This window comes from Sus scrofa, chromosome 15, assembly GCF_000003025.6.
Source record: "Sus scrofa isolate TJ Tabasco breed Duroc chromosome 15, Sscrofa11.1, whole genome shotgun sequence".
Taxonomy (NCBI): domain Eukaryota; kingdom Metazoa; phylum Chordata; class Mammalia; order Artiodactyla; family Suidae; genus Sus; species Sus scrofa.
The window spans coordinates 131,154,251-131,175,131 of record NC_010457.5 but is presented as its reverse complement, the minus strand read 5'-3'; the positions used below and the strand labels follow the sequence as shown (position 1 = coordinate 131,175,131).

The following is a 20,881-nucleotide window of genomic DNA, read 5'->3' as shown; positions in this document are numbered from 1 at the left end:
GCTGTGGGTCCCCCCCCCAGGCCCCCCCCGTGTCTGTCTTGTGGGGCTGGGAGCTGAAGGGAGGGGGCGTTCCTGTCTGTGGGTCTCTATCCACGAGTGAAATCACTTGTAGAATTTACTAGATCACATTTTAAGGCCCTAAGAAAGGCTCCTATGGTTTCTCAGGGCCCCTAGATAACCCATGTACCAGCAGCTCTTGGTCTGTGTGTCTGTCTTTCTGTGTGTCCGCGTAACATCAGGGACTGAGCTGCCCACAGCAAGCCGGGGATGGCCACCAGCGGGAGTGAACGGTTCTGACCCAGGCACAGCCACCTGGGGCCAGCCTGGCTCAGGTACTAATTTGTTTTGACTGCAGAGAAAGCATTCCTCCTTTCCAGGCCTGTAAAAGGAGGCAGTTGCCCAAAGCTGCGTTTTTTTTCCAGTTCGGTGTCCTTACACACCACCCGACAGCCCGCTGAAATGCAGATTTCCATTCAGTAGGGCTGCGTTTCTAGCCGGCAACCAGACAACGCTGAGGCCCCAGGTCCTCGACCACACTTTGGTAGAAAGATTTAAATGCCTTTCCAGCCCCTTCCAGCCCCTTCCAGCCCCTTCCAGCGCTGACGATCTGTGGTTCAAGCGTCAGATCAAGCGGGGACGTGACGATTCGCTCGGCCCCGGCTCTTCTGCGATCCCAAGGCCGGCTGGTCCTCCATCCGGCTTCCTCTGAGCGGGCCCTGGTCCCTCAGGCTGAAAGCGTCAGGTGGATCACGCATTATCTCCCCCTCGTAGCCAGAAAATTCCAAGGAATGTGAGGTGTGCTGTGGAGGGGGTCTGCTGCTCTGCTGTGACACTTGTCCAAGGGCCTTTCATGAGAACTGTCACATCCCACCTGCGGTGGCCAAGAGGTTAGTAAGAGGCAGCCGGGTCCTGCGCGCGAACACACACGCTCCGCCCAGGCTCCGTCCCCCGCTGCTCCTCTCCAGACTGAAGAGCAGGACCAGCGAGCATCCTCCGCTTAGAGTGACCCCGCGCACCCTGGTGGGGCAGCAGCCTGGGTGGCCTCTGATCTCAGTGTCTCTGATTCTGTGGCTACGGCCACCCTGACCCGCACCGACACTGCCCCCGGAAGAGGTCCTTTCCTAGTTTTATAACCCAGACTCCTGTCCAAGGAGGGCTGGAGATGAAAAACACCGTTGTCTGTATTCTGCAATTATCCAGAAAAGGCAGAAAACGGGCTTGGTTCTCCAGTGTCCCCAGGGTCTCAACAGGCTGAGGCAGCCTTGGTGGAGGAGGGGGTTCCCATCCTGGCACAGCGGAAACGAATCCGACTAGGAACCATGAGGTTGCGGGTTCGATCCGTGGCCTCCTCAGTGGGTTAAGGATCTGGTGTTGCCTGTGAGCTGTGGTGTAAGTTGCAGATGCGGCCCAGATCTGGCGTGGCTGTGGCTGTGGTGTAGGCCGGCAGCTATAGCTCCGATTAGACCCCTCGCCTGGGAACCTCCATATGCCACGGGTGCCCCTAAAAGGACCAAAAAAAAAAAAAAAAAAAAAGACCCAGTTCAGATGCTGGAGCCTGGTGGGAGGGGCTCCTTGTGCTCCCAGCAGCTCAGAATGGGGGAAGGGGAGCCCACCCGTCGCCCCCACACCACCCATCCTGCTCTGATCCCTCTGTTCCTCCCTTGATGGGGGAGACCTCTTAGGGGTCTTGAGTCTGGGAGGCGGCCTCTTCTTCCCTGGGCTGTGCCCACCAGCCATTCCTGCCAGGAAAGTGGTGGCTGCTGTGTAGGGCCCTGTCTTCGTTCACGTACCCCTGACCCCTCAGGAGACCTTGGAGTTGCACCTTCTGCCGCATGAGGGAGGCTTCAGGAAGCCAGCGGTGTCTCAGGGGATCTGAGGGCCTGGCCAGGCAGATGCTGCCGGAGGAGCAGTTGGTGAGTCAGGTGGGAACCCCACGCCTTTCCTTTCCCCTCAAAACGGGCAAAGGGTCTGGGGAAGGGCACCCAAGGGCAGCCTTCAGTGTCTCACCTCAGAGGATGAGCTTCAGGGCTCAAAAAGAAGACAAAGAATTTGACCACCAACTCCCCCCAGCCCAAGTCCCCCCTTTGGCCAAGGCGCAGTCGGAAGGCTGCTTGTGTTTGGCTGCTCCTGTTTGTGGTACTAGGGCAAAGGCTTGGCTTCCCTCCCTCCAGACTGCTTTTCACCTTAAAGTCCTCTTTTCATTTTACAGAAATGTGAGTTTCTCCTCTTGAAAGCCTACTGTCATCCACAAAGCTCTTTCTTTGCGGAGACCCCACGCAATGTAAGTCCTATGGCTGATTCTCATCCTCTGGGCATCTGTCTTAGGGTAAACTCCTTCTAGAAATGTGGCCTGTGAGTCTTGCAGGAATGTCTGTTTGCAGAGAGCCAAAGGTTTCCCGCAGGCTCCGTAGTCGGGGCTGCCTGGTTCCTACCCCACTGCCCCCTACTGCTGGGACATGACAAGTTGCTTCAACTCCCCTGTTTCTCAATTTCTCCTCTTCCATGGGAACATCTTTCTTACAAAGAGCTTAAGGTTGAAGGCACAGGCTCAGGAGACTTGAGTGTGGGTTCAAGTCTAGTTCCACCTGTTTTTAGCTGTGCAGTCTCGGGTCGGTTACTCAACATCTCCATCCCTCAGTTTCTCATCAATAAAAGGGGTCAGTTATGGTACTAGTCCCTTAGGGTTGCTTTGGAGATCGTCTGTTAATATAGCAGCATTGCTTAGGGCAATGCCTGGCACGAAGACTTCCGGTGTTATTGTCATTGTTACCCTGGAAGTAAAGACTTGTGTTGGATCCGTTCCAGTGGTGACCCAAACAGCGCTAACATGGGAGTTCCCCGTCATGGCTCAGTGGTTAATGAACCCAACTAGTATCCATGAGGATTGGGGTTCGATCCCTGGCCTCACGCAGTGGGTTAAGGATCTGGCATTGCCATGAGCTGTGGCGTAGGTCACAGATGCAACTCAGATCTGGCATTGCTGTGGTTGTGCTGTAGGCCGGCAGCTGCAGCTCCAATTCAGCCCCTAGCCTAGGAACCTCCATATGCATTGGGTGCGGCCCCAAAAAGGGGAAAAAAAAAAAAGTGCTAACATCATCTCTGCGATGGCTTTGTCCCTAGATTCAAGATTATGGTGAGCCCTTTAAAGAAGCCATGTGGCTGGACCTGGTGAAGGAAAGGCTGACTGAGAGAGTGTACACAGTGGCCTGGTTTCTGCGAGACATGCGCCTGATCTTTCGCAACCATCAAATGTTTTACAAGGTAAAGGGCGTTTCCTGCTTCCTTTTCACGTCCTTCCTACTTTCCCCTCATCTCTAGGACGTCAGAGCTTTGCAAGAATTGTACCCAGTCTCGTCCTAGGAAGAGGGCAAAGGGACAAGGCTTATAGAAGGAGGCTGGTTACAAATGCCAGACAGAGAGAGGAGAGTGTCAGAAAGAACAGTGGGAGTTCCCGTTGTGGTTCAGTGCTAACGAACCCGACTAGGATCCATGAGAGTGTGGGTTCGATCCCTGACCTCAATCAGTGGGTTAAGGATCCAGCATTGCCATGAGCTGTGGTGCAGTCAAAGGCAGTCAGATCTGGCGCTGCTGTAGCTGTGGTGTAGGTCGGCAGCTGCTGCTCTGATGTGACCCCTAGCCTGGGAACTTCCATATGCTGCAGGTGCAGCCCTTAAAAAAAGAGGAAGAAGAAGAAGAAAGAACAGCAGGCAGGACAGGGGGAGGATCCTTGTAAATGGTACCTGGAAAAAAAAAAAAATCCACCCTCAGTTCCACAGAGAGGCAGGCTATTGCCGTGGAGAATTGTCAAATTCATCCTGCCTCCTTGATCAAACGGCGGGGACGGGGGGTGGTGGGCAAGGCAGTATATGCTTACATGATCCTTCATGTCTCAGAAACACAGAAATAAATGAATTAAATAAATCGAGTTGAAATCAATTAAACTTTTAGGATGCTCAAACTTGGATTTTTTTTTTTTTAACTCCTGAATTTTCAAATGGACTCAAATGTCCAGATTTGCCCTCAGCTGGAGTTGAATCCATCCTTTGCTAGTAGGGAGGGTCAGCTAGTTGAGCTATCTTGCAATCCAAGGCATTCTTTAGTTTGTTGAGTTTATCCTGATTTTAATTTGTACTTGTACAGATCTTTCTTGGGGGAATTCTCATCTCTGCCCAGCCTCCTTCTTTCCCTGCCTGCCATGAGTTGGCATGTCCATGAGTCACAGACTGTAAACTGGCATCCACGAATGGAGCTGGAGGGGGCAAGGGTCAATGCAGGGAACCTCCCAATGCCTGGCACAGTCTTAACCTTTCAGGATGGAAGGATCATCCTTCAGAGTGGGCTTTCAAGAAAAACTTTATCCAGAAGTTCCTGTTGTGGCTCAGGTTAAGAATATGACTAGTATCCATGAGAAGGCATGTTTGGTCCCTGGCCTCAGTCAGTGGGTTAAAGGATCCAGTATTGCCTCGAGCTACAGTGTAGGTTGCAGATGTGGCTCAGATCTGGTGTTACTATGGCTGTGGTGTAGGTCACGGCTGCAGCCCTGATTCAGCCCCTAGCCTGGGAACTTTCATATGCAGGTGCAGCCCTTAAAAAAAAAAAAAAAGAAAGGAAAGAAAAGAAAGGAAAGAAGAAAAGCTGTATCTCTTTTGCACCAAGCTCAGGCTTTGCAAGGGTCAAAATCAGGTCTTTGGTCTAGGTCACCTGTCAGGTCCAAGAGAGACTCCACCAGTTAAGCAGCAGCATCTTCCTGTCCCTTCTGCCTGTCTGCTGGGGAAGCATGATGTTAAGGAAAGGTAGGGCAGGGCTCCTGAAAAACAAAGCACCAGTGATTTGATGGTTGTAATCTTTGGTCCTTAGACCTCTGAGTGTTTTCATTTTTCTCTTTTAGGCGTCTGACTTTGGTCAGATAGGACTGGATCTAGAGGCAGAATTTGAAAAGGACCTCAAAAAAATGTTTACTGTTCACGAAGCCAGATGAGAACAGCTTCCAGGTTCCTTCTTGGTCCTGTTCTGCAAGGACTGTGGCACCCCAACTTCAAGATCCAGATGATGATTCCCTGGCCATCCTTCGATTGCCAATGAGTTATTGGCCCCCCAAATCCAGATCCTTCATGGGTTTTATCACACCCCCACCTCCTTTCATGGTTTTTCTATGTCTTACACCTCAAAAAAAATGAATATTTCCTTAATACCATTAAATACCCCATCACAGTGCACATTCTCCCTCATTGTCTCATAAATCTTTTTACAACTGATTTGTTTGAATGGGATCCAAACCACTTCCACACAGTGCATTTGGCTAGTCTGTTTCTTGAGGCTCTTTTAACCTGCAAATTCCCCACCGCCCTTTCCTCTTGCCTTCTACTCATTGTAGATAACCTGGGGTCTTTGTCCTATAAAATTTTCCATAGTCTGGATTTTCCTACATCCCTTTAGTGGCAAGTGTTTTTCTCCCTGGCATTTTTTTGTAAACTAGAAGTTAGATCTAGAGACTTGCTTAGATTTGGGCAGGGGGTGATATTTTGATTTGGCTTTTTAGTAGACAGAATTCACAGAGGGGATCTGTATATTCATTTTTATTTATTTATTTATTTATTGCCATTTCTTGGGCTGCTCCCGCGGCCTATGGATGTTCCCAGGCTAGGGGTCGAATTGGAGCTGTAGCTGCCAGCCTACACCAGAGCCAGAACAACGCAGGATCCGAGCCGCATCTGCAACCTGCACCACAGCTCAGGGCAACGCTGGATCGTTAACCCACTGAGCAAGGCCAGGGATCCAACCCGCAACCTCATGGTTCCTAGTCAGATTTGTTAACCACTGCACCACGACGGGAACTCCTGTATATTCATTTTTAAAGTTCGGATTGGCCCAGCAGTTTCAGGTGTTATCATTTATTATAATCCATTTATTATATATCCTTTCCCCTGATGACTTTAGTAGCCACTGATGCTTATTGCCTAAAGTCCTTTCATTAGGGTTTGCAAAATGATGGTATTTAGATTCTGCCATTCCTTCTGTATGTATTAGTCAGAATTCTTCTGCAATGAGCTTCCCTTTTACAATATTTGGTTTTATGGAAATATAGTTTGTATAGGAAATGCAGAATAAACACTAGATTCCTTATTCAAAGGGTTCAAGTTAGTGAATTGTTTCCCTAATAACATCTAAAGATAAGCAAGGAGATTTTTTCCTTTCAAGTATCTTGAATTCACGGATTTAAATATATTTAATGCGCTTTAAACCATTGCAGTTAGTATCTCTCTCTTTTTTTTTCTGCCCAAATTGCCCATCTTTAGTAAGCAAGAGTTTCTTCAAGTTGGCTCCTGGGTTGTTTTGAAATGACCTTGGCACTCTTTGATAGTGTATTAGCTATCTATTGCTGTGTAACAAATGATCCCAATGCTTGGTGACTTAATAAAATCACTTTATTGTTCAGTATTCTGTGGATCAGGGATTCGAACAGTGCTCCATGTGGATGCCTTATCTTTGCTCCTCATGGTATTGACTAAGGCCTTGCATGTTTGCACATTGTCATTTCTGCCACATACTATCAGTCCAAGCAAATCACAGAAGGAGGGGAAAATAGGCCGTACCTCTTGATTGGGATGAATGGCAAAGTCCTATTGCAATGGGAATGTTGCTTGGGAAGAAATGTTGCCACCATCTTCAGAAATGTTCTCCCATAGTCCTCCCTCTGATTGCAGCAATTCACATCCTTCCCACAGGCAAAGAACACTCACTCACCTACCCCAAGAAGTCTCACTCATTGCAGCCTTGGATCAAAGTCTAGCTCTCATCATCTAAATCAGGTTCAGATCAGATAAGTTTCCTTGGGTGTGGTTCATTGGATGTGGCTCCACAGGTGCACCTTGCCTGGAACCAAAGACCTGTGAACAAAGAGCCATTTAGTCTTCCCTACTTTCCACATGTAGTGGTGACACAGGGACACAATAATATTGTAGACACTTGCATTCAAACAAAGGGAAATGGGTAGCACATAGCAGTCACTGGCCCATAGCAATTCAGAAATCCAGTCAGGTGCATGTTGCCAGGTCCCTTGATCCCAGAAGAGAGAACATTTCCTGAGAAGCCCACAGTTTATAAATATTACGTCCCTCTAATTCCCACTCAACACCACAGGTTTCCTCTATGACTTCTTCCAGTCAATACTGGTGTCTCTCTACTCCCACAGTATATTCACTCATTTGCTCAGCTCTAAACTACAACAATAATAGTTTCAGAATTTCTACACTCATACCGCAATGGGGGAAAAAAAACTAAGCTGAATTCTCAATTTGTGTTTATTTATTTTTGTTTCCATTATATGTTTAATATACATTGCAGAGAGTATTTTTCAGGATTTTGCATTTGTATTTGTAAGTGAGATTGGTTGGTAAGTTTTTGTATATTTCCCTAGTCAGATTTAGAGTTATCTTAGTTTGGTAGAATAACTCATTAAACTTTATGCCTTTTTAATGTTCTGGAGTAAATTATAGCCATTTTAAATTAACCAACTCATAAAATGATATAGCCTAGAGTACTTCGGGGGGGTGATATTGATCACATACTCAACTTTTTCATGGTTATTAAACTTTTCAGACAGTCTACTGCTCTTAGAATCAATTCCATGTTTATATTTTTCTAAGGAGCCGTGATTTGCATTTGCTGTTTATAGTTGATCTTATTTCTGTCATCTTATTTTTATTCTTTCTCTTTTGGAAATATTCATTTTTTGGAGTCCTCTGGTGGCCTAGTGGTTAAAGGTTTGGCACTGTCACTGCTGTGGCTCAGGTCACTGCTGTGGTGAGGTTTCAATCCCCACCCTGGGAACTTCTGCATGTCATGGGCATGGCCAAAAAAATACATATTCATTTTTTGGTCCACATTTACTTTGTGCCCATCTTCTAGTCTTGAAAGCATTGTAATGGTAATTCTTCTAATATTTACTTGTAAGTTTTCCAAATGCATTTTTAACTTATTGTTCAAGTGTCAGAGACAAAAGTAAAATATTTTGATGTGCCGCCTATTTAAGCTCCAAGATGTTTGTCACTTTTACACCCCTTGGCTCCCTAGTTCCTATCTATCTGATAGGGATGATGGAGTAGGCACAGGTAGTTGTAGAAGTCCCAATAAAGGACCATAGTTAAAGATGGGAACTTAGGGGACACTGGGAGATCACTGTAAGTTAATAACTGCTCAAGAAAGCCATCAGCACAAGGCAGGCTTGCTTGACTAGTGGAGGCATAAAATGTGCCTCAGGTCATTGGATGGGGAATGAGATGAGGCCTGCATTCAGATTCAGACCAAGGGCAAGAGTTCGAAGGCCACCCTTCTGCTGATTTGAATACACATCTTACCAGATCCGAAGGAGGAGCTACTACGCCTACTAAGGAAGAGGCAGGCTTTTCCAACCCCCACCCCTCCTTGGATGATAAAACTGTAGCCCACCAAGATCCTTGGGGCAGAGCTTCTGTGCCTGCCCATTTGTACCCCTCACAAGTGTATATCCTAATAAATCTATTTTTTGCCTATTGCTTTGTCTCTCACTGAATTCCTTCTGTATGGAGACATGAAGAACCTGAACCTCAGTGAGTCCAGACACAGGGTGAGTGATGCTAATTTAAAACTGTGGGTTTTAAGTCCCAACCTGGGTTTAGGCCAGGTTCAAGTCCCAATCTGCACTCTGGCTAGGTTCAGGCTGATAGCACTATCAGTTTCATATCCACTGTATAATATATGGATATTCATTATTATGATTCTTTTGTCTTTTACTCTATATTAATTACTTTAATTTTATTGTGTCATTATTTTGTTATTTTATTTTATATTCTGTAAATTATGTCATGTCAAACATCATATAATTGAAAAGCAAAAATTAAAAACTTGTGTTACATGATAATCCATGATAACAATATTAATACTTTCTGTTCTCCCTATTTAATTTTACCCACTGGTTTTTTTCTTACTAGAACATCTGCCTACTTTTTTTTTTCTTCTTTTTTTTTGCTTCACCTTTTTGTTAACAGAAGTATATCTTTAAGTAATTTTAAAATAGGAATACATGGGTAGTTTTTTAAAAAAAAAGGAATACATGGGTGGTATATTTCCAGAGTCTTTATATATTTCAGAATGTCTCTTTTTGTTTCATTAATTAACAACATATCGTGCTACAATATATGTTGTATCACAACTTCTCACCTTCAAAATTGATTTGAACTGTGTTCCACTTTTTTTTTTTTTAGGGTCACACCTGTGGCATATGGAGGTTCCCAAGCTAGGGGTCAAGTTGGTACTGTAGCTGCTGGCTTATGCCACAGCCACAGCAACACCAGAATGGAGCTGCTGCATCTGTGACTTACACCACAGCCCAAGGTAATGCCAGATCCTTAACCTGCTGAGCAAGGCCAGGAATCAAAACTGTGACCTCATGGTTCCTAGTCAGATTCGTTTCCACTGCACCATGACAGGAACTCCTGTGTTCCACTGTTTTTGAGCAAATTGTCCTACTGCAGGAGAAAATGTCCTGATAAAAACGTAGAAAAGAGAGACCCTGGACATGATGACTAAGCAAAGTCTAGTCGACTGCCCCTAACCACCCCTCCCCCACACATCTGCTTCTGCAAACTTGTTTCCGCATCTACTACCTTGCCTGACATCACCCCGGTCCCACTAACCAAGCATGGACCCAGAAGATGTAGCCCATAAAAGCCTTGTGAAACCCTTCTTCGGGGCTCAGACTCCAGAGAGCGATCTCCTCTGAGCCCACCGGCATGATAAACCTGAGTTCTCCAACTCTCCGAGTGCCCGCTTGGTTTCTCGCCCAGTAAAAGAGCTGATACGCTGTGGCGCAGGGCTGCTGGGCAGCTGCCGTAACGCTACAACCCTCAAGTCTGAGTTCAGCCAGAATTCTGTTTCTTTGTTAGTGTGTGGACACACATGGAATTCTCTATTTATCTCTGTCATTATGTGTCTAGTTATTTTTGACAGGATAGGATTCAATGTAATATTCTTATCGTTGATCTTGCCTGGCACACAGAATCCTTTCAATATATATATCTGATTCTATTTTCAGCTCCATTACATCTTTCTGATCCATTTGTTCTGGGCTTACTTTCAAGAACATCTATTATCCATATGCTGGCTATCTGTTCTCTATCCTCCCTATTTATCATAAAAAAAAAAGGAAATTTCAGAAAGCAGTCATCCTCTTAGGTCATAGTATGAGGCTTAAATATATTAATTTAAAAAAATTGCAATTCTGTGGTCAATATTTTAAACCTAATGATCTTGTAGCATTTTAATGATGCTAACTGCAAAAAAGTAATAATGCTAATTTCTACCTATTAACCAAGGATATAAACTTATCATCATACTTTTCTTCTTTCAAGACAAAAATAGTCATTGCAAATTGCTAGATTGTTCTGATCTGCCTCCACCCAAGTTCTCCAGAACTGTGAGACATAAATGTCTGTTATTTAAGTCACCCAGTCTGTGTGATGTTGTTAGGCAGTACAAGCTGACTAATACAAGGAGAAACACTTATGTGAGCCCCCACCCCCTCCCCCATGGAAGATTGGGAAGAGCTCAACAGGATCTCCCAGCTTCCCAGTGAGGAACTGGGAGAAAGGGATGTTGCAATTTCCTTTTAGGTACCGACTATCATAGGCTAATAAACAAAGATCCTTTTAGTTCTTATTTCCCAGGGTTTCTGTTGCTGAAACTTAGCCTCTGTCTGCTGGTGCTGAATAGAAACACAGAGACAGAGTTTTGGGTGAAAGGAAAAAAGAGAGCTTTATTGCTTTGCAGGCAAAGGAAGGTCACAGCAGGCTAATGCCCTAAAGACTGTGCCCCCCCCCCACCCCTTAGGAGAGATTAGGAGGTGGTTTTATAGTTTGGGGAGTGGAGCAATAGGGCCACAGATAAGGATCAGGGTATTATTTCTCAAAGCTGGTGTTTAGTGGCCCCAGGACTGGTTCTGGTGGCTCTCCTGTATGGAATGAAGAAATGCTTCATCAAGCACTCATCTTCCATCGGTTGGATGTTTTAGTTCTGCAGAAGGGCCCACAGATGTTGTTATGTATATTCCTGGAGGAGGAACCTGGACCCTGCCCCAAGGTTGCCCTCTCATCTCTTGACTGCTCCTCCCTGGTCTCTGCATCCCCTCCCTTTGGAACTCAGGGAAGCAACTGCCATTTGGAACTCAGGGAAGGTCACGGAGGCTGAAGTTGATTCCCTAAAAACAAGAAATGGAGGACACAGAAAGCCTTGTGTGCCTAGAAGCCCCACAGGGCACTAGTCTATTACATTTCCACAATAGTGTGAACTGTGAAATGGACTGATTTCACCTACGATCCAGAAAAGGGTAGAGACAGTTTGAAGAAATGCATGTAGTAAAATCGAATTCCTTTTATGATATGGGAAGGTGACAAAGATGGCCACAGAGATGGCCATTCCTGTGCCATTCTGGGAGGGAACAATGGGTCCCAGAGATGATAATTCCATAGTATAAGCTTCAGATTGTCGAATCTCTGAGGGGACCACTACAGGTTTCTCTTTCTAGCAAATTCTCAATGCATTATGATAAAAGACCCTCCACCCCACTGCTTTCCCAGTGGGCAGGATTGCCGTGCTTTCAATTATCTTAAATCCATTTGTGGCACTCAGTTTCATTCTGGCACTGATAAAGGTCTCTCTCTGTCCTAGCATGGCTCCGGGTTGCTCTATTACTGGGAGGAAAAAAAAAAAATCCCTAAAGAGTCTTTTTATTTCTTTCAGGTTGAAAGTTTCAAGCACTAGCACTTTGGTTGCCATGACAACCAAGACCCCTATCCCTGAACCATCTCTCCTTTTGGCTTCCTTTTGTTCCTGCACTGCTTTCTACACACAAGAGCGGGGGTTGTTTTATTCTGCTTAGCTTAGCTGGTCCTTATCTTTGCCCAGTCCTTCTGAGCTGTAGGCTTAACCCTCCCACCCCTCGCCGGCCTTTTGGTCTCCTGTCGCCCAGGTCCATTGAGTTTCGGCACCCACCTCCTTAAACATTAAAAACTCTTAATGAAACCTGTGTCAGAGCCATCCCTGCAGACAGTGCCAATTGTGCCTCTCTAGGAGCCCCTTCTAGTCCTGTATCCCTTCCTGGTCCACCGTGGTCCCTTTCCTTCCTTTCCCCTCTGGCCAGGGGTCCTGAAAGCTCAGGTCAATTCAGGACTGCCTCCCTCAATCTGTGACATGGGAGGTCATAAATGACTCTTAAGTGGTTCTCTGAAGCTGGGCAGAGCTAAAGCTGCAAATGGGGAGTTCCTGTACTGGCACAGCAGTAACGAATCTGACTAGGAAGCACAAGGTTGTGGGTTTGATCCCTGGCCTTGCTCAGTGGGTTAAGTATCTGGCATTGCCGTGAGCTGTGGGGTAGGTAGCAAACGCAGCTCGGATCTGGCGTTGCTGTGGCTGTAGCATAGGCTGTTAGCAACAGCTCCAATTGGACCCCTAACTTGGGAAATTCCATATGCTCCTGGTGCAGCCACAAAAAAAGACAAAAGACAAAAATAAAATAATAAAAAATAAATAAAGCTGCAAAATGGAATAAAGAAAAGCTTTCTGGAGTTTCAATCGTGGCTCAGTGGAAACGAATCTGACTAGCATCCATGAGGACGAAGTTTTGATCCCTGGCCTTGCTCAGGGGGTTAAAGATCTGGCATTGCCATGAGCTGTGGTGTAGGTCACAGGCATGGCTTGGATGTGCTGGAGAATGGCTCGGATTGTCAGTGTTGGATAATGAGACACATGAACACAGGGAGAACTTGACGAGGCTCTTTGCTTCTGCAGAGGGTGCGGGTACTCAAAAAGCACACGAAGAAGAAAAGACCCTCCCTGTTTATCCCTAACGCAGGTGATGTACCTGTCCCCTTCCCATGGGTCAGGTCAGGGCACACATTCTTCTCAGTTGGCTGATTGAAACAAACTGTTGCAGGGAGAAGAGGTAAAGAGGAAGGGGTCGCAGGAGGGCATCTCTGCCGAAACCGGGGCAAAATGGAGTAACCAAGACTTCCTTTGATAGAAAAAGCATGTTAATTCTCACAGATCTGATAGGGACGGAGTAGGCACAGGGAGTTGTAGAAGTCCCAGCAGATAGAGAGGGAAATCTTGGGGATGTTGGGAGATGAGTGTAAGTTAATAATTGCTCAAGAAAACCATCAGAATGAGACGGGCTTGCTTGACTAGTGGAGGCTCAAGACATTGAGTGGGAGATGGGATGAGGCCTGCGTTCAGATTCAGACCAAGGGCAGGAGTTGAGGGCCACTCTTCTGCTGATTTGAATACCCACCTTACTGGTATTACAGCTCCTACTCCAAGAAAGAGGAAGAGGTGGTCTTTTCTGACCCCCACTCCCCTAGGATAATAAAACTGTAGCCCACCGAATCCTGGGGGCAGAGCTTCCATCCCTGCCTGCTTGAAACTCTTCCAAGTGTCCTATCCTAATAAACCTGTGTCTTGCCTAACACTTTATCTTTCGCTGAATTCCTTCTGCTCAGAGGCATGAAGAACCTGAACCTCAGTGAGTCCCGACACTGGGCGAGTGATTCTACTCTAAAACCATGGGTTTAAGTCCCCATCTGGGTTTAGGCTGGATTTGAATCCCAGCACGTGGGTTCAAGTCCAAGTCTCTGTTCTGGCTGGGTTTAGGCCATGAGTGCTGTCAGGTTCAGATCCAGCATCTCTGTGGCTGTGGCTGTGGCTGTGGCCAGTGGCTACAGCTCCGATTCGACCCCTAGCCTGGGAACTTCCATATGTTGAGGGTATGGCACTAAAAAGAAAAAGGAAAGAAAGAAAAGCTTTTTATCAGGAGCAACTGAAAGAATTATATATGAAGTTCTAGTTCCCCCTCCAGCGGATACTGGAAATTCAACTTTGTAAAATCCAATCTTAGGAGCTGAGAAGGCGTGGTCTCCTGGTCAAGTACACCTGCCCTTGGGAGAGGTAGGCTTAATTGGCTACTAGCATCTGGGCTGAGAACCTTTCTCATATGCTTTCCAAGCTTCTGCAAAGCCAAACCCTGCTGAACAAGCTCGTAGCCCACAGGTGGCTGTGGGGTCTGCCTCTGGCCAACCTGGCCAGTCCTGCTGGGGGACTTGGCCCCTCTTCTTCGCTCCCTTGAGCCTTGAGGGGCCCACCTGATTCTCTTTCCTTCTAAAGATGCTCCCTCTCCATCCCATGGGATCTTTCTCCACCTGGAATTCGGTATGTGGGCAGGATTCCCAGCTCTCCCTTCTGTCATTGTCCCTAGGAAATAAAAAAAAAAAAAAAATCAGAGTTCCCATGGTGGCACAGTGGGAACAAATCCGACTAGTATCCATAAGGATGAGGGTTCAATCCCTGGCCTCGATCACTGGGTCAGGAATCCAGTGTTGCCGTGAGCTGTGTTACAGATGGCAGACACCACTCAGATCTGGTGTTGCTGTGGCTGTGGTCTAGCCTGTCAGCTGCAGCTCTGATTCAACCCCTAGCCTGGGCTTTCATATGCCACAGATGTGGCCCTAAAAAGCAAAAAAAAAAGAAAAGAAAATCACAGACACTATTCACTTTACCACTGTGAAGCGACACTTGAAATAATGAAATCCAAGAAGCCATTGTCTTACTCATCTTTCCTCTGGTCTCAAGGGATTCCTTGATCTCAGGAGCCATCTAGAAAAGGGAACACCACTCAGTGGGGCTTTCCCAGCCTGAGTCCTCAGGCCTTGTGCCAACATGTGTCCTGGTTGGATAAAACCAGGGCTAGGATGCATTTACCCTGGGGACACCTTGCCCCATGAGCAGCCACCGGCATCTGATCATTTACAGAAAGGTTGAGCGGGAACTCTCTCCATCATCCAAATGCGACAGACATGGAGGCCAATTTGCCAGAAGAGAGCACAAGCCCACAAGCAAGGGCTCAGTGGTAAGGACAGTGACCCAAGCAAGGACACAGGGCCTGAGGATCAGAGGAAGGGGCAGCTGTGTGTCCACCACGTCAGCTGATGCCAGACCACGTCAGTGTCTGTTTAATGTGGAGTGGCGGTTTGACACACCAAATGCTGCAGCATCTAGTGGGGGAGATGAAGCAGAAATGTTCTTAGTTCACAAAGGCGACAGTGAGGTTTCCAACTTCAGGCACAGCAATGGTTCTCCAGGCTCTGCAGCCCGAGGCAGAGGCAGGCATCCAGGTCCAGGCACTGCGGTTGCAGCATCCGGATCCAGGACAGCTACGGTGCCCAGCTGTCAGGGTGCAGACAGAGAGGGCTGGCTCACCTGGCCCTATGACAGGGTTCTGGACTCGTTCATGGGCCCATGGACTTGTCCCGGAGAGCATGGGAACCTGGTCTCTCAGCCCTCAGTAGGTGGGTTCTGGCAGCCAGTGAAAGGAGCCTCAGGTCAGTGGGCGTGTGTTGGTACTTACCTACACGAAAAGCCAGAGATGCACAGCATAAGCTCACATCCTCCTAAAAAGTCAGGCAGAGGACTGGTCCTAAGAGAGGACAGGCCAATCCTTGGCACCTGCCAGGATCCATGAACCCTGCACTTTCTCAGACAGAGCCTAAGGGCAGATTTAGCCTTTTGTTTCTTTTCTTTTCTTTTTTTAGGGCCACACCTGCCGCATATGGAAGTTCCCAAGCTAGGTGTCCAATTGGAACTACAGCTGCCGACCTACGTCACAGCCACAGCAATGCCAGATCCCGAGCCGCGTCGGCAACCCACACCACAGCTCATGGCAACGCCGGATCCTTAACCCAGGGAGCAAGGCCAGGGATCGAACCTGCATCCTCATGGATCCTAATCAGGTTCTTTAACCGCTGAGCCAGGAAGGGAGCTCCAGATGTAGCTATTTCTGTATCTGGACCATGACCCTGTTTGTTTATGCAGCCAGTGCTTGAAATCAACATCATCTGTTTCCAGCTTCTCAAAGCAGTTTGCCCTGGACCCTTTAGCCCTGGTTCAGAGCTCTTTCGGGTAGAGCAGATCACAGGGAAGAGGTTTCCTACTGTCTGGATAGACTCAGAAGCCAGCTCTGAGAGGAGCAGTCACCAGGGACTTCTGCAGGTGATGGTACAATGCTGCTCCACCACCAGGGGGCAGTGTGAGCCCTCTCCACAGACACTAGGTGGTAAAACTCCTGTGGGAGCCAAGAACTGGGAAGACCTAGTGAGGGCTTTTAAAGGGGGCAAAGATGCTCTCAGAGGCTCTGGAATTGAGCATCCAGGAACAGGAAAGCCAACCAAGGACGTATGCCAGATCTTCTCCAGATTAGATGAGCTAAGAATAACCAGCTGGACAGCGGTCGTTAGACACACACTTGTGCTTCTGACATTAAATAAGGATTTCCTTGCCACGACGGGAGATGCCTTCTGTTCTTTGCCACACCCTCACAGCTAGCATAATGTAACAACGGAGGTGTGATAGGCATCTTGGTCTGGAAAGAGGGCCGTGCAGGCTAGTTTCTCATTTAAACACGCTGGGATCTGGTGGTAGGGCCACCCTGCCGATAGCCAAGGGCATCCTCAAACCTGGATTCTAGCATCTCATTTTCAAGAATGGCCCACCAGCTGGACTCTCCAGAACGCCGAAGGTCAAGGATCTGGTAAGGAAGCTGCACCAGTAAAGGGTCTTCGGCCCCAATAAAGTATGTTTGACCAGATGGTGCTGGAGAGGAGTCCCCTGCACTTCTGACCACTTCCCATAGAGGGGGTCCATGGACCACTGCTCCAGAATCCTCAGAGAGCTTGTGAGGATGCAGATTCCCAGGTCCCTGGCCCTGGAGGAGAATCTCTGTGATTGAGGCCCAGGAAGTGGTATTTTTAAGAAGTTTTCTTTTTTGGGGGGGGGTGTCCATTTATTTTTATTTTATTTTTCTTAAAGTATGGTTGATTTTGGGAGTTCCCATCATAGCTCAGTGGTTAACGAACCCAACTAGCATTCATGAGGACTGGGAAGGCAGCTATGCACACCACTATACCACCAACGCTACTTCCATGAGGACTCAGGTTCAATCCTTGGCCTTGCTCAGTGGGTTAAGGATCCAGCATTGCCATGAGCTGAGGCGTAGGTTGCAGATGTGGCTCAGGTCCAGAGTTGCTGTGGCTCTCGTCTAGGCCAGTGGCTACAGCTCTAATTCGACCCCGAGCCTGGGAACCTCCATGTGCCGCAGGTGCAGCTCTAAAAATACAATAAATAAATAAATTAATACATACATACATAAATGTAGTTGATTTACAATGTTGTGCCAATTTCTGCTATACACCAAAGTGACCCAGTCATATGTGTGTGTGTGTATATATACATATATATATATTCCTTTTCTTATATTATCTTTCATCATGGTATCCCAAAAGACTGAATATAGTTTCTTACAGTTTTGGGGTTTTTTTTTTTTTTTTTTTTTTTTTTTGCTTTTAAGGGCTGTATCCACAGCATATGGAAATTCCCAGGCTAGGGGTTAGTTCCTTATATTTTTAACAATTAAGTTTGGCATCAATTGCCCTAAGATAAGACTGGCCTTTATCTTTTGACAAAGGAACAAATCTAATGTGCCCGTGGTGCTGGCAGCAGGAGAGCCCGCAACTTAATAACAAAAGCTGGCCTAGCCCTGGGTTTCTGGTTTGGTTGATTACGTGGTTATTCTGTTTAGCTTTAATATTTTGTGGTTTATTTAAGCATTTATTTAAGTATAATCAGTTTTCAGAAACAGTAGTGAGAAAGGAATATGGCCATTTGCAGAAGGAACTATACCAGGAAGAGAAACCCATTGAGAAGAAGGGGGAAAGGGAGAAAAGCAGCCAGTAGGGTGGGAGGGGGACAATATGGGAGAGGAAAAAAGACCATTTTGAGCAGCTGTCAACAGGACTTCAGAAAGATGGGCAAGTAGATCTTTAAGCTGCTTTGCTGTGAGTCAGTCTCAAGAGACTTGAGATGAGGCTTCTCTTGGATGTTGGGCTGGTATTATACCTGATATCACCCCAAGGTGGCTACCAGGCACCTCCGTTATATTTGGGCTACAGGCAGTTGTGAAAAACAAGGGATTCAGAACATCGACAGGTCTTGGGTAGAAAGGCTTTACTGCAGTGGCTTCACAGGGAAGCAAGAAGTAAAGACAGGAGGGGACCCAGAGCTAAGAGCCAGAAGCTCCAAAGAGGCACTGAAGCAGCAACATCTTGACAGAAACACGGGATGCCCACCATGGAGGGACCAGGTGAAGAAGGGAGAGGGCTGGGAGTTGCCCCTGGTATACCACCTCTTCCTTCTTAGTGCTTCAAAGGAGCAAGTTCACTGTCAAGGCTTTTCAGGGGGTGAAGTGGGGGTGGGGAGAAGGTGAGTGGGTGATGATGCAGTTTAGGCTTCAGTTTCTGATCTGAGATACCTAAAATCAAAACGTACTTTACCCTGCAGAATTCATTTCCTACTGACACCTGCTCCTGATCCCCAGGGAGGATTCCTGGTTCTCTTTAGCTGCCAGAATCCTTCAACTTAACTTTCTTCTCTTTAGCCATTTAGCATGGTCTATTTCATTGAAGTCATTTCTCGAGAACTACTAAGCCTGGCTTGGATTTTATTCTGCTAAGAGAACACCTGCCTTCAGCTCTGGAGTATGTCAAGTTTTTTTTCACTGACGGATCATGGAGGGTGCCCAGACCCAAATTAGTCATCCCAAGTTCTCAGAAGGAAAGACATGTCATTGGACCCAACCATGTATGCAAAGTGCCTGGCACACAGGGGTGACTCAGTGAAGCTGAGTCGTTGCCATTCCCCAAGATAAGCAGCAGCTCCTTGCCCTTGACTTGCATGTCCCAGGTCCCACCTCACCATCTGCAGGGCACAACGACCAGTTTCAGTCATGCTGGCCAGACTCCATGGCCCCTGGCCCTGCTGACGTCAGGCAGGGGGCCCCGCGAAGAGAACAGTCACCCCTACCCCAGCCCAGGGGCTCACTAGACACCCAGGGAAGTAGATGATATAGTTCTAAAACTGTATATGCATATAAAGAGAAATAGAAATTTCAGAATTCCCCTTGTGTCTCAGCGGTAACGAAGGAGACTAGTATTCGTGAGGACTCGGGTTCAATCCCTGGCCTTGCTCAGTGGGGTAAGGATCTAGTGTTGCCATGAGCTCTGATGTAGGTCACAGACAAGGCTCAGATCCCGTGTTGCTGTGGCTGTGGTGTAGGCCAGTGGCTACAGCTCCGATTCAAACCCTAGCGTGGGAACTTCCAAATGTTGCAGGTGTGGCCCTAAAAAGACAGATGGATAGATAGCTAAATAAATAAATACATAAATTTCTCCCTCTCTCCACGTGTGCGTACACACACACACACACACACACATACACCAAGTATATACAGTATACTTAAACTTAGGAAATGTGTACAACCTATGTCATAGCTAGAAATGAAATTTCCTTTAAAACTAGCCTTATTTATTTATTTATTTATTTATTGTCTTTCATCCTTTTAGGGCTGCACCCACAGCATGTGGAGGTTCCCAGGCTAGGGGTCGAATCAGAGCTACAGCTGCCTGCCATACCAACACCAGATCCGAGCCGTGTCTGCGACCTACACCACAGCTCACAGCAACGCCGGATCCTTAACCCACTGAGTGAGGCCATGGATTGAACCCGCAACCTCATGGTTCCTAGTCGGATTCGTTAACCACTGAGCCATGATGGGAACTCCTTTTTTTTTTTTTTTAACTAGCTTTTAGCAAATTATGACTAATTAGCTTTTAGCAAATTATGACTAATAAATGGCTGGCCTAGTTTATAGTTAAGTGGTTAACTTTATAGTAAATAGCAGGACATGATAGGATTTGAGCAGGAAACAACTTGATTCTTTTCCCAGGGCCCATTCCAACCCCATTTGTGGATTCAACTTTACCTCCTCTTCGACAAAAACTTGCCTGCGATCTTGGATCCTATGCTTTTGCCTATTGCGCTTTTTAAAATTATATTTATAAATAATATACAAGATAAAATTTACCATAATAACCATTTTAAGTGTACAATTCATCCGTAAGTATATTCACATTGTTGTGAAACAGATTTCCAGAATTTTTCTTCTGAAAATAATTTCATCTGAAAGTCGATACGCATTAAACAACACCCATTTTCTCCTCCTTTCAGACCTTCAGAACCACCATTCTACTTTCTGTTTCCATGAATTCAAGTACTTTGATTATCTCGTATAAATGGATTCAGAGAGCGTTTATCTCTTTGTGACTGATTTATTTCACTTAGCAGGATATCCCCAAGTTCATTCATATTGTAGCCTGTGACAGAATTTCGTCCCTTCTGAAGGATGAATGCTATTCTATTGCATGCATATGCCACATTTTTTTTCCCATCCATTGATGGATTTGGGGGTTGCTTCCACCACTTGGCTTATTGCGAATAGCGCTGTGATAAACATGAATATGTGCAATTATCTTTTCTAGGCTCTGCTTTCAGTTCTTTTGGATCTGTACTCAGAAGTAGGATTGCTGGATCGTGTGATGGTTCTATTTTTAACTTTCTGAGGGACTTTTATACCGCTTTCTAGAGGGTTTGTACTATTTTACAAGCGCAGCAAGAGTGCACAGGGGTTCCAGTTTCTCCTCGTCCTTGCCAACACTTGCTTCCTGTTGTTTCTATAATAGCCATCCAAATGAGTATGAGGTGCTGTTTCCTGGCTCTTTTGATGAGCGTTTGGTCTCGTCATTCTTAAGTAGTAAAAGTCCTTTGATCATTTTCAGCTCCAAAGAACAATCTCATTTTGTAAATGTGACAGGCAGAAAAACATCCCCTACTCTGGCAAAGATGCCCTAATCGCTGGATCCTGTGGATATTTTGCTCCAGCACAAGGGTAAATTAAGGTTACAGTTGGAAT

The 20,881-nt window shown here is 46.5% G+C and overlaps 1 protein-coding gene across 10 annotated transcripts in view; it reads left to right on the top strand.

Annotated features, from left to right (window-relative positions):
* SP110 (SP110 nuclear body protein) overlaps positions 1-5,221 on the top strand; it is a 56,633-nt gene extending 51,412 nt beyond the window's left edge. For 4 of the 10 annotated variants that reach the window (XM_021075649.1, XM_021075647.1, XM_021075655.1 and 1 more), the window contains 5 exons: positions 772-887; positions 1,805-1,913; positions 2,210-2,281; positions 3,121-3,261; positions 4,889-5,216. In XM_021075649.1, the coding sequence (XP_020931308.1) occupies positions 772-887; positions 1,805-1,913; positions 2,210-2,281; positions 3,121-3,261; positions 4,889-4,978 (528 nt within the window). In that variant the 3' untranslated portion in view covers positions 4,979-5,216. Of the gene's footprint in view, positions 1-771; positions 888-1,804; positions 1,923-2,209; positions 2,282-3,120; positions 3,262-4,888 lie in introns of all 10 variants that reach the window. The other 6 variants (XM_021075648.1, XM_021075646.1, XM_021075654.1 and 3 more) reach the window with 3 other exon arrangements.